General features: G+C 45.0%; 1 protein-coding gene across 7 annotated transcripts in view; it reads left to right on the forward strand.

Annotated features, from left to right (window-relative positions):
* Positions 1-13038, forward strand: part of RBFOX3 (RNA binding fox-1 homolog 3) — a 349017-nt gene that overhangs the window by 319752 nt on the left and 16227 nt on the right. For all 7 annotated transcript variants that reach the window (XM_088661492.1, XM_088661493.1, XM_088661494.1 and 4 more), the window contains one exon: positions 12021-12275. In XM_088661492.1, the coding sequence (XP_088517618.1) occupies positions 12054-12275 (222 nt within the window). In that variant the 5' untranslated portion in view covers positions 12021-12053. The remainder of the gene's footprint in view (positions 1-12020; positions 12276-13038) is intronic.

Raw genomic sequence — 13038 nt, forward strand, 5'->3', positions numbered from 1 at the left:
AATGGAGATTATCAGGGATGTTGCAGGGAAGAGAGATTAGAATCTGCAACATCAGGAGACGGCAAGTGTGGCACTTGTTTTTGTATTCTCTGTACATTTCCCTGTCCCCTCTGGCATCCCTCCCACCAACCATCCGCTCTCCCACCCCCTGCTGCCCCATCTGCTTTACATCTAGAAAGACTCCCACACACTCCACAGGTAGACTGGCAATGGAAAGCCATCGCTGGAAGATGTGGTGCGGGTGGGTACAGTGAGAGGCAGAGAAGTGCACACAGTGGGGTAGATACTGCCCTGGTTTCTCCATTCATGCTGGAATTTCTCCTCCCCACCCTCCCTATCCTTACTATCTGGGAACCTCGGCTTGTAACTGGGGGAAAACGAGCCCTTCTCTTGGTGACGCAGCATTGAAAAAGTGAATGTCTCAGCAGAAGCCATTGATTATGATTGTCAGGTGTCTATTATTTTAAGAGACATCTCCTGTTTTACACAATTGCTTCTAATTCCAGGCTATCACCACACTGCAGACTGTACTGTCTGATGCTAATTTCAGTACATTATAGTGCTCAGCAGGGCTTGTGTGTGTGTGTGATCTTTGTATTAAAAGTTGATCTGATAGCTCCTTTATCATAAGGCAAAGGCACCTTTTTCTGTGGAATGGCAAGAGGAAGCATCTCATGAACACAGGCATCTGCTGAAGAGCACAGGCTAGAAACTGCGGCAGGAAAGCAGTGACGGTTCAGAATGCAATTCAGTTCGCGTTTTATTCTAAGAAACTTGGTTTTGCACAGTAACAATATGCAAGCGTTACCAAAATCTATGGGAAGTGCAGATCACTAGCTTAGCTGGCAAGAAGTGGGGAGATAGTTGTAGCCATCCCACATCATTTGAGGAGGGAGTACTCAGATTCCATTGTTGAGGTACCCATTCCTATTCTCTTGTTCAGCACAGTCCATTGTTGAGCCTGCATGCGAGGTGGCATGTGCACACTGCACAAAACACTGGCTTTTCTTCTCTTTCATAACTCAGCACATTTTTCTTCTCATTTATTTCGGTTAATTTTGGATTATTTCTTTAATGTGGCCATGCTTTCCCGCATTTGGGACACTGAACTCTTGCAGGGCATTCCTCTCCACATCTGCTCAGAAGCAAGTCCCATTCAGTTTAATGGGACTTACTCCCAGGTAAGTGTCTGTAGCGTTGCAGCCTCCTGTCTCTTATTGCGTGTCACACTGCTTCTTTCAGGGTTTAGAAAGTTTTGTACCTCTCACTTTTAACCTCCACTTCATAGTGAATGAGAGATGCAGAATGTGACAGTGTAATTTTGGGCTTTACAGCTTGGGTCCCCATGTAAAAAATAATAATAATGCTCCCTGTAGTAATTTAGCATATCAGATGTAGATATAGTTAGAATCTAGCCTTTCTGTTGTTCTAGTGTACAGATGTTCCAGTATAGTATCAGCATGAAGCTTTATATATGAAGAACATTCAAAAATAGAACCTCATCTTACCTGCAGCATGTCAAGAACTTGAGTTTAACATATTATTTAATATTTGGCAAAGGTTTTCTTAATGTTGCAACCTGTACAGAATACTAGTCATGTAATTCTTGGGAAGGCTGGGTGATCTGTGATTGTCCAGCTTCCTTCAAAGCTTGATTTCTGTTTTGTATTGTAAGTGCTAGTTCTAGTGATCTGAGCATCATTTCATCAGGTTAATAAGGAAATGTGGGCATGGTTTGTGTTTAAATTAAGGCTTACGTCTCCCCTCTACCCATGTCCCTCCAGTAATGTACAACTGTGGGAAATATATTATATAATTGCCTTAATGTTCACCTACCTTCCTTTTGTTTCACTTGGCTTTAACCTGCAGCAGGAGGAGAAATACTAATTTTCTTACTTCATACCATGTATTCTTCATTTAGGGAAATATGTTGGGAGGTGTGGGTCGACAGCACGGAAACAGTACCTTGCAACATGTTGTTTGGGCCTAAGTTTTTATTTATGTATAAGAACTGTGGGCTGCCATACTAATGATAAAACTAGAAACTGACTCTGTTCCCCATTATTAGATTAAGTTGCATGTTGATGTTGAAGTTCCCGGTACCTGGAGAAATTGTTGGCCAGGCTGTAAATACAGCAATGTCATGGCCTGGTGGCGTGTTGTTGTTTTTAAACATGATCTTAATTTAAAGTATCTCTCAGCATTTCATACCACAAATTAATAAGCAGAAAGATGGTGAAAAAATGTGTTAGTGGCAGCTTTCTTGTGAGAATTGATTTAGTTGGTGGTTTCTTCATTTCATAAAACCTGCATAGAGCTTTCTGCTAAATGAAGTCAGAAACTTCATGATGAGTCCCAGGTAAATAAATTTAAGGTGTATTAAAATATTATTTCATTGCAATATTGTTTTATTTTGTTTTTGGACGTCAGGCTGCTTCACATTACTTCTCATTCTGCCGTTTATTTGGTGACCCAAGTTTTGAAAACTTCTGTAGGTTTTAAGATGGAATGTATTATTGGGACACATTATCAAGACTTGTAAATCATGCATTTATCTCTTGAATCCTGTTTCATGGCAATTTAAGCCTCAACCCTGGGTGTCTCTCACCTGTCATTTTTAAAAGCAGTAGAGCTGGCAAATACTTCACCCTTTTTTGGTATGTATGAGCTTAGTGATGAGAGCCTATATTGTGAAGATGTGACAAGGAGGAAATCAGTTTTGTGCCCATAGCTTATTTCATGTTTTTTAAGGTCAGGAATGGGTAACATAGCAGCCCATGGAGTTTTATTTTTATTGTCCCCTGCATGGACCTTCATTGTGATTTGTGAAGTCCTCTCAGGCCTGCACTCTGTTCTTCCCAGCTCACAGTAATCAGCATATTGATGCTACAAACCGTTTTATGCTCGCTCATTTCACATGAAGCATGATGCAACAGAATTTTGGTGTCTCTGCAATACATTAAGTGGGTGGAGAAAGTCTTCAAATGTTGGAAATCCACAGTGGACATACCTAATTTGATTCCTTTGGCCCAGCTAAGTAAGAGTGGGTAGGGAAGTGAGCTGATGGGCTGAAGAAGCTGCCAACTTTTACATTAGATATTGCATTATCCTTTTGTTGAGGATGTTGCTAAACAATGGCTTGCTGATGATGCAGCTATGGGAAATTGCAGAGCACCTACTGTTCCTCACAAGCCACCCAACAATCAGTTTATGTTGTTGTTTATTTCTACATGTGAGTCAGAACTTATACTCCTTTTTCCTAGAATGTAATGTATCTCTAGCTAGGGGCAGTTGTGAAGGTCTGCTTATAAGTGGCAATCTTATTGAAACTGTTGGCTGTGTTTCATGTACCACTAAAGGCAGAGGAACCCATCATCTGTGGCCTTTGTTTCCTGCAGAGGGAAGAATACATGGGTCACCAAATATAGTACCTTCATTCCAGTGGTGACAAATGAGGGCATTATGTAAGACCACTATTTATAATGTAATGTTAATACCATTATATGACCCCCAAATCCTGCTCACCATGGAGCAATATCTTTAAAATGACCAAGAAAATATTCTAAGCAGACAGCAAATGCATACATGCAACTTCTTCCAGAAAAATGTTTCGTTTCTCTGTGAGAAAACAAGCACATTTTACTAATTTATAACCACGTTAAATACAAGCAGTTTACTTATACATACATACGGGCCCACGTAATTTATTGTAGTTTCTTTACACCCACAGGGATACTCAACCCAGTAGGCATTACCCAAGAGGCTGCCTGGGGTGGCAAAATACTAAGAATGCCAGAGGAGTCTGAAAATCACAAAGCAAGAAAATGGTCTGTGGTCTAAACCACTGAGCCTCTTCAGTTTGCCGATCAGGTCGGCGGGGTGAGCTCCTGTTGCCCTGTCTCAGCTTCTGCCAACCTAGCAGTTTGAAAGCATACCAGTGCAAGTAGATAAATAGGTACTGCTGCGGCGGGAAGGTAAACAGCATTTCCATGCCCTTCTAAGGATCTCCATTCTCCAGTAGAACCTGGAAGGGCAACACAGACTGAAGGACTATATAAGAGCTTGGTTAGCCCAAGTGACGCTGACACAAAACCCCACACATACACTAAGTAGAAGAATAGAAGAATTGCAGACTTCTGGCTGTCCACATATTGTACCAGAGACTCATCAGTCCCTGTGTTCTCAGTAACTGCCCTGTGGGTCTCATGGTCTTGTTGGTGTTGTTCTTCCCAGGTCCTTTGGGTATTAAATTCTGGAGTTTGTTTCCAAAACATGTAGTGATGACCACTAACTTGAATGGCTTAAAAATAAATAGACATGTTTATGAAGGGCAAGGCTATAAATGGCTCCTAGCCATGATGGGGATGTTCTACCTCTACTCTCAGAGTGTGCATTTGAATACCAGTTGCTGGAAACCGCAGCAGCAGAGAGTGTTGCTATACTCAGGTCCTAGTTGTGTGTTACTAATCAGCATCTGGTTGGCCACCGTGATGCTGGACTGGACAGACCTTTGGCCTGATCCATCTGGGATCTTTTTATGTCCCTGTGGAAGTAGCAAGATACAAACCTAATATATACAAGATTTTGAAAATCTTCATAGGGGAATCTAGATATCTCAGCATTCTTTTACTTTTTAAAGCACTGCTTTCTAACCCAATGACTGCAGATAAAAAAAACCAATGTGACATCTACTGTGTTTTTTCTGGGTAGGAAACATTTTTGCTGATGGCATAGGATGAGACTAAGCCTGGATAAGGATTCCAGCAATCTAGGAGAGGTAAATGGCAGAGGTGCCCAACTACTATGTCTGGGAAACAAAGCACCTGGTGCGTTCATAGGACTCCATTTCTCACAGTCGCAATGCCATTTACACACCAGAAATTGGATTGTAGCACAAACATGATCATAGATTCATAACCATCACTGTCACTCAGTACTTTTCCAACTGAGCTTTTTCAAAAAGAAAAGAAACATTCTAAGTATTCCTTCTGCTTATGCATCTATGCAAAGTGTATTACATGCACAAATCAAGCATGCTATGCAAATTAGCCCAAGATGCATAATTTCTGTTGCCAAAATAGGGCAAGCAAGTGCATGCAAAACTTAACCTCCTCAACTAGAGGGTGCCACATTTGGCAGGGTAGGTTTCTTAAGCATAATTTAGTATCCTGTCTTCAGCCGGAGTCCATTGTCAGGTGTGGTGAGATGTGTTAGAAATGCTAAGAATCAGAACCATGGAGAGCTTCCAGTAGACCTAATGAGGATGGAACTTGGACTCATTGTGAAGATGGGAGTGTTGCTCCAGCACTGGCCAGTAATTGAGGGTAAGGCCTGTGTGAAGCCTTGCCTCCTTGGATGGAATCTGCTTGGAGTTAAAAGAGATTGTGTCCTGTCATACAGTTGTGCACTCCTGTGTGGCTGGAGAATCTCTTCTGGTCCCAGAAGTAGAGAAGGAGAGTCATTGTGAACTGCTGGTAGTTCAAGTGTCGGGAGTCATCTGAAGAAGGGGCAGACCTGCCTTCTTTGGAACCAGGGGGTGGAGGCCTATCTGTTAGGGTTCCTCCTCTGCAGAAGCCTCGTTGGAAACTGCCTAATGGAGAGCTTTAGGGGCCTAATCATCCAGGTCAGAGTTCTCATTTGACTCTGAGGTGGGTCAGAATCCCAGACCATGACAAGGACTTCCACACACATACACACATTGTGAAGAAAATTTCTATAACCCATTTTTGCCCCAAGAGAGACTCCTAACTCAGGATCCCGAGATCCCTGGGTCTGATCACTCGACTTTCTGTAACAGCTTGAGCCCAATTGCCTGTTTCCTCTCCAGTAAACAACGTGTTTGGCATGATATGTCCTAAGATGCTGTAGTACCAGTAAAACAGATGCATGTCTCCCTTTCTCCCCATTCCCCCAGGATGATTGAGTGCCAACTTGGTGCAGGAAGAAGCAGAGTAACCCTTGAGTAATTTGCTGATTGAAAAATGGTTGTTCCCTGTGTGCTTTTTGTGCCAGCCACCATGTCCCAGGTGAAGAGGGCCTTGCAGCATCCCTTGGTGTGGTTAGGAACAGGGCAGCCTTGAGACACAGGGCATGGGGTGGAAAGGTTTCTCTGTTCAAGCAAGGAAAGCTTGCCTGTCCAAGCCTGTCCCACTGTGATCTTGCCTTGTCATAAATTAACCACACACACAATTAAAGAGCCTGTCTCGGCTCCAGGAGCTGCAGATGTATTTCATCCCGGGAGAGAGAAACGGAGAGAGAGAGAGAGAGAGGCACTGCTGTGTGAGGGCTATAAAGCATCTGAGAGCAGAACTTGGGCTCCTAGCAGAGGGGCTTGTGGCTGTTTGTCAGCACAAGGCAGGGGACGTGGTGTCGGATGGGAGGCGGGGGAGAAGAGAGCAGTGAGATGTGAAACTGTGTGTTTTTGAGCAAGGGAGAGAGGAGAACTCTGTGCACAATTGTGTCTAGGAGGAGTGTTTGTGTGTATGGTAGCATTAGTAGCTGCTGAACATGGCAATTGCGTAGACCACTTCATTGTGTGGGTTGCTCCCTTTGCATGGACAATGTAATCACACCATTCTCCAGACATTTTTTAGGATCACCTAATGGTTGGCATGGCATGGAAGCTGACCTTGCACGCAGTGTGGGAGATTCAGTAGCGAGCTGGTGGACACTTTGTGGCTGCAATGTGGCACAGCTACAAGGCAGAAGGTGTTTCATGCTGCTTCCACATGAATAGCAGCTGTGGGCAGCTGGATCTGTCTGGCGGGCCATGTTTGATAGATGGGCAGAGCTGCCCACCTGTCAGTCACCAGATGTCACAATGAAATCAAATTATGCAGGCCAAGGAGCAGACTGCAAAATGTAGATGATCAGCTCCTCATTGGGTGTTGCAAAATGGTGTGCACAGTGCTTTGCAGGTGCTGCCCATCTCCTGACAGGCAATGCCTGCAAGCTGTCTTTGGGCTCAGCTACATCTTTACCTGCCCACCACCACCACCCCAATGCCATATGTTGTCAGGCAGATGGGAGGGGCTTGGCTGATATGGCCTTGTGAGCCAAATACGGAGGCCTGCCATGTTAACCAGGTCCAGGAGGAGCAGAGGATCCTGACAAGAGCAAGCAGCAGTAAATTACGCCAAGTGAGTTAACACTTTATTAGCAAAATAAGATCTACACAGGAGTGTCAGGCCTAATGAGCACAGCAACTCATCTCCATCAGGTCTTGCTCCCTTGAAGCAGTTGCTAAGACTAAAGGTTCCCACCTCCCCACAGTCACCCAAGTCTCCACCTCTCCAGGGTTTCTTCCAAGCAATCAGAGACTGTCCCTATGTGCTTGCCTTTGAACCTCCTGTTTCATGCCTCTCCTGGTTCTGGGAGACCAAGGGGGAGGGGAGCTTGTCATAGCAGGAGAGAGAGACACCCATGCCTCTTCACAAGCCTAACCCATCTCTGCCTCTGTCCTCTTCTTCAGCTTCTGATTCTGGACTTCTCTTTGCCACAGACTCTCCCCACTCACTAAGCACTGTTACCTCTTCAGCTCCCAACACCACCTCTTCCCAGTCTTCTCCCTCTTCTCCTTCTGACCATTCATTGTTGCACCACTACCAATACCCAGGTTCTGAGCCTTCTTTCCTTGGGGGTTCCCCAGCTGGTTCCTCCCACCATTCTTCTGCATCCAACCAGTCCCTGACTGGTCCCTACTGCTGCCATAGCTTGCAACTCTGAAATCAGTGAAGTGACATTGTGGCTGTGTGTGTACCTGTGCCAACCAGAACCTGGTATGTTTGAGTGAGGAACCACCTCTTCTCCAAATGATGGACAATTTTACTTATCCTTTCTTCTCTGTCCCTGAGAAAGGTCAAGTGGGAGTATATAGGAGACATCTCTGCAAGCTTTAACCATCCTGTGTTGGCCATTCCTTTCCACCTGCCATGTCAAATTTCCTGCTATGGATCTAAGGCATTGTTGGAGGCTGCTTTCCTTTGAGGGCTGCACATCCTTATGGATAATCTTCCAGCCAGGCAAAAGTACTTGAGAAAGGAGTAGGGCTAGTGAGTTATGTGACCTGGGGGATGGGGAGGGGCCTAGGTAGAGACCCGAGGGCTGGATAGAGCCCTGGAAGCCCTCATGGTGTAGTGGAGCCAGCATGGTGTAGTGATTAAGAGTGGTGGACTCCTAATCTGGTGAACCGGGTTCAATTTCCTGCTCCTCCACATGTAGATGCTGGGTGATCTTGGGCTAGTCACACTTCTCTGAAGTCTCTCAGCCTCACTCACCTCACAGAGTGTTAGTTGTGGGGGAGGAAGGGAAAGGAGATTGTTAGCCACTTTGAGACTCCTTAAGGTAGTGATAAAGCGGGATATCAAGTCCAAACTCCTTCTCTTCTTCTTCTTCTTCTTCTTCTTCTTCTTCTTCTTCTTCTTCTTCTTCTTCTTCTTCTTCTTCTTCTTCTTCTTCTCATTTGTTCCCCAGTCCTGGGGTTCCCCACCCTTGATGTAGGAGCCAGTCACACCCACGTATTTCTCAGTATAGTAACAGACGCTGGAGCAATTAAGGGAGGCTCTTCATCACTAACCCCCCAGCCATGTGCAGGACTTAGTATCATTATAAACATTATGGCGGTGGAATAGACTGTGAAGAAGGGCATTGCTGATAATATAATGCTGTATTAAGTGCTGTGTGGAACCTCTGTTTTAATTCTACTTCCAATGAATTACAGAAAAGCAGTGCTAAAGGGCTCTGGCATGGAAGCAACCGTAAGTTGCCTGTCCATTTGTAAGTCATTCTTTCCCCCCTCTCCACTTTTGACTCAGTATCTGGCAGACTGATCCAAGCAGGTATGATTTGCTTGTTGCTTGTACTGTCTTGGGGGGGGGGGGGAAACCCAGATCCTTTTCAGGTGTGGTTTTCAGGTCCATTTCAGGTGTGATAGTGTAGCAGGGCCCCAAAGGGCCCCAATTAAGGTGATAATGCAATTCCCTATAAATCCTGGAATATGCTTATAATAGTGAATTATGGTAACCTGTTGCTTTAAAGAAACTGATGATTCAGCAAGAAGCCGTCCCTACTGGGATAGAAGGTCAGCTAATACGTAAATCACAAAGAAGCAATTCATAAACTAGAACATATTGTTACATCCACACGTAACACAGGTTCCCATACATGCAAACTAACAATATGTAACAGATCACAGTAAGAATCAAAGTTTAGTTAGCAACGCTTATTGCGCATGCGTATTAGATTAGGTAATGACATACGTATTGAATATGAAATGAGATGATGATGAATATTAAAATATTAAATGATGTAATGTTTTATGTGATTGGTTAAATCAAAATCCTTTGTCTGAAATGTTATAAATTCCTGCCCGACCTTTGGGCGGGGTTCCAGTATTCCGAAAAGATTCGACTGGAACCTTATTGCTTTGCAATAAACATAATGGACTCCTAACTCCTCTTGTCTCTGAGTTTTATTGGCTAACTCAGAAGATAAGCCATTTTTGGCTTACAACAATAGTAGTGGGAATTAGACTTGAGTTCCCATTTGCGGGGTAATCAGAAGGCAGCCCTGGGTCATTTGACACTTTCATCCCCCCCCCCCACTATAAAAACTACGCAAGGCACTCTCTTTTAAAGTTTAAAGAACAAATAACTTTTATTTAGTGTACTTGTCGTTGCTGGCTAAATATATACAATGCAGGTAGGTGATACTTAAGTCGCTGAAACATCTTATGTAGATTTTTATCTAAGACTGACTAACATTTACAGGCTGACTGATACTCTGAGGTAGACAGCAGCACAACACCTGCTCTAACTGTTCAAATGATTCAACCAACTGCCATAACTGTACCAACTGCCATAATTGCCGCAGAGTGTATGAAGGTCATGGAGTTCTACAGCTCTTGCAATTAACCCTTTACATATGCATTCTGGATGCTAACATCCCACAATAGTGACATCGCAAATCTAGCGATTTTGACATCTGGCTTGTAGTTTTGATTCCTTCTGGAGGCTTGGAGAGGGGAGACAGCTGAAATGTACACATTTTCCTGTGCCATTCTGCCTGCCAGAACACATACGGAACTAGCTGGCATCATGGTCCAATGGTTATGTGTACACATGGATGCACTTGAGAGCCTCAGTTTTGAAGCATAACCTTTGAATCTTGCAGGCTTAACGTGTCAAAAGATGGCTGCACTTTGGCCAAGAGAGTTGTTAATACAAGGAAGCAAATATTGTTTCTCACAATTATCCATATATATGTGTGTATGACACAATTACCCATATACATATGTGCATCTATCTATCTATCTATCTATCTATCTATCTATCTATCTATCTATCTATCTACACACCCACACATATAAATATTTATATATTCCGGGAAACTGAAATGCCAGAAGGAAGCATGTGGGCAAAATCTAGTGGCACTCCATGGCCAGGTATCCATGTCTTCTTGTGTTTGCAGCATAGCTGAACAAACGTAGAAAACCTGGAATCTAGTTTCGATCAGCTATTGTTTTTAGAAATTTGGAGGTTTCTAGCCTAAGCTTAGAAAGTAAACCATAGAGAGAGAGAAAACCTCCTCAGTGTCAGGGAGTAGCTTGGCAGGCATTATAAGAATTAGGACAAGGGTGAGGAACCTGTGGGCCCCTAGACATTGGGCCCCATCAGCTGCAGCCATCATGGCCAGAGATTAGGTATGATGGGAGTCATAGATTTCCCACCCTGGATTAGCGAGTAGCTTGGTTAAATCACAGAGCCTAGGGCTTGCTGATCAGAAGGTCGGTGGTTCGAATCCCCGCGATGGGGTGAGCTCCTGTTGCTCGGTCCCAGCTCCTGCCAACCTAGCAGTTCGAAAGCACACCAAAGTGCAAGTAGATAAATAGGTACCGCTCCAAGCGGAAGGTAAACTGCGTTCCCATGCACTGCTCTGGTTCGCCAGAAGCGGCTTTGTCATGTTGGCCACATGACCTGGAAGCTGTACGCCGGCTCCTTCAGCCAATAACGCAAGATGAGCGCCACAACCCCAGAGTCGGTCACGACTGGACCTAATGGTCAGGCGTCCCTTTACCTTTACCATTATTTGTAGTTTACAACTTTTTAACTTTGCTTCCCAACCCTTGTTGTTGTTGTTGCCTCATTTCTGTTCCATAAACTCATAAGAAAATATATTGATGTAGTGTACTGAACCTCAACTTAAAGCAAAGAGCTCAGTTAATAGAGCATGAGACTCTTATTCTCAAGGTTGTGGGTTCGAGTCCCACTTTGGGCAAAAAGATTCCTGCACTGTAGAAGGTTGAACTAGATGACCTCGTGGTCCCTTCCAACTCCACAATTCTATGATTCTACGGTACAATTATTCTATGAACATAACAACAAAATCAAAGGAGACTACATTAAAATAAAGAGGCATACAAAACGGGTCATCTAACAAGAAGGTTATAAAATACCTGACCTCCCTTCAGTTAAATGAAAAAAATCCTTCAGTAGCACCTTAAAGACCAACTAAGTTTTTATTTTGGTATACCAAAATAAAAACTTAGTTGGTCTTTAAGGTGCTACTGAAGGAATTTTTTCATTTTACTTCGACCCAGACCAACACGGCTACCTACCTGTAACCTCCCTTCAGTTGTCATGCACATTTCTCCTTTTAATTCTCCCAGTGTCACAAACTTTCAATTAAATTAACTGAAAGCAAGGATACATTTGTGCACACCTGCAGATGTTAACAATTTGCATCACTCCCTTCCCCACCCACCCACCCCCCATCTTCATGATGCAGAATTTGGATTTCTTTATTTATTGGTTCAACACATCACTGACTGGCATGTAGGAGACACCTTCAATTACAGCCTTGCACCGAGGGGAAGATTGCTGCAACTCCAGCGAGTCATTGGATGGACTTGTATCAGCCATTTGGGAGGGGAAGAGGGGACCATGGATAGAAAACGCTCGTGGACCCTCATGAAGCTCCAGGCAATGAGTCAACACGTTTCTCTCATTATTATGTCTCTGCAGGGCAACCAGGACGCCACGGCTCCGCCTGACGCAATGGCCCAGCCCTACCCCCCAGCCACATACCCACCACCCCCGCAGAATGGCATCCCTGCAGAGTACGCTCCTCCACCACACCCACACCCAGCACAGGACTACTCGGGGCAGAGCACGGTACCTGAGCATGCCTTGACTCTCTACACGCCAGCACAGAGCCACACCGAACAGCCGGGCACCGACGCCAGCACGCAATCCATAGCGGGCACACAAACAGTACCGGTAAGACACTCCGTGCTTGAAAGAGAACCCGTGAAAGGGAACCAGCCCTGGCCCAGAGAGGACCTGCAGAGTAGGTTTTCAGGCCAGTTCAAGGAAGCCTGCAGTCAGGTAGGGAAGGAGGAGGGTGGTTCTATCTGCAAGGATGCAAGTATGGAGCCAGGTTGCTCTGCAGTCCATGTGCAAACGTCCTGGTTCAAGACCGAGGGGCGGCATTATGGGCAAGCAGGTAGGCTGAAGCAGCAGATCAAAACCCCTCACCCTTCTCCTGGCTTATCTGGGATAAGAGACAGCAAGGGGTGGTGAATGGGGCCTGAAATAGAGCCGAGGGCTTGTGCAGCAGGAGGCAAGTTCACAGAGGCAATGCCGGTGCCCCTGCTGCCCCGTGGGCATTTGTGGCTCAGTGCTTAAGTTTCCTGGCTCCCCTTGTGTCCCTAATCACTTGTAATCTACCTGCTTGGCTGCTTGCCAATCCCATCGTGCCAATGATGTGGTTGTAATGCAGCTCAGTGAGGAAGCGCTGAGTGAGCAGTTCCCAGCCATTCCTCCGTCCCTGAGTGCCAGGCTGGCTCCTTGCCACCGCACAGCGAGGAGAGTGAGCTCTGCCTCCCCACATGGCTGCACACATGCAGACCCACATGCAAGCCCAGAGGGGTCAAGCCAGGACCGCTTTGTTTGTCCCTGCCCACCGTTGTGGCGGCACCAATCTTTATCCTGCTCTCTCATGAACACAAATGTAATAATGATCAGAATGCCTAAGAACACC

Source organism: Zootoca vivipara, chromosome 2 (genome assembly GCF_965207765.1).
Source record: "Zootoca vivipara chromosome 2, rZooViv2.hap1.1, whole genome shotgun sequence".
Taxonomy (NCBI): domain Eukaryota; kingdom Metazoa; phylum Chordata; class Lepidosauria; order Squamata; family Lacertidae; genus Zootoca; species Zootoca vivipara.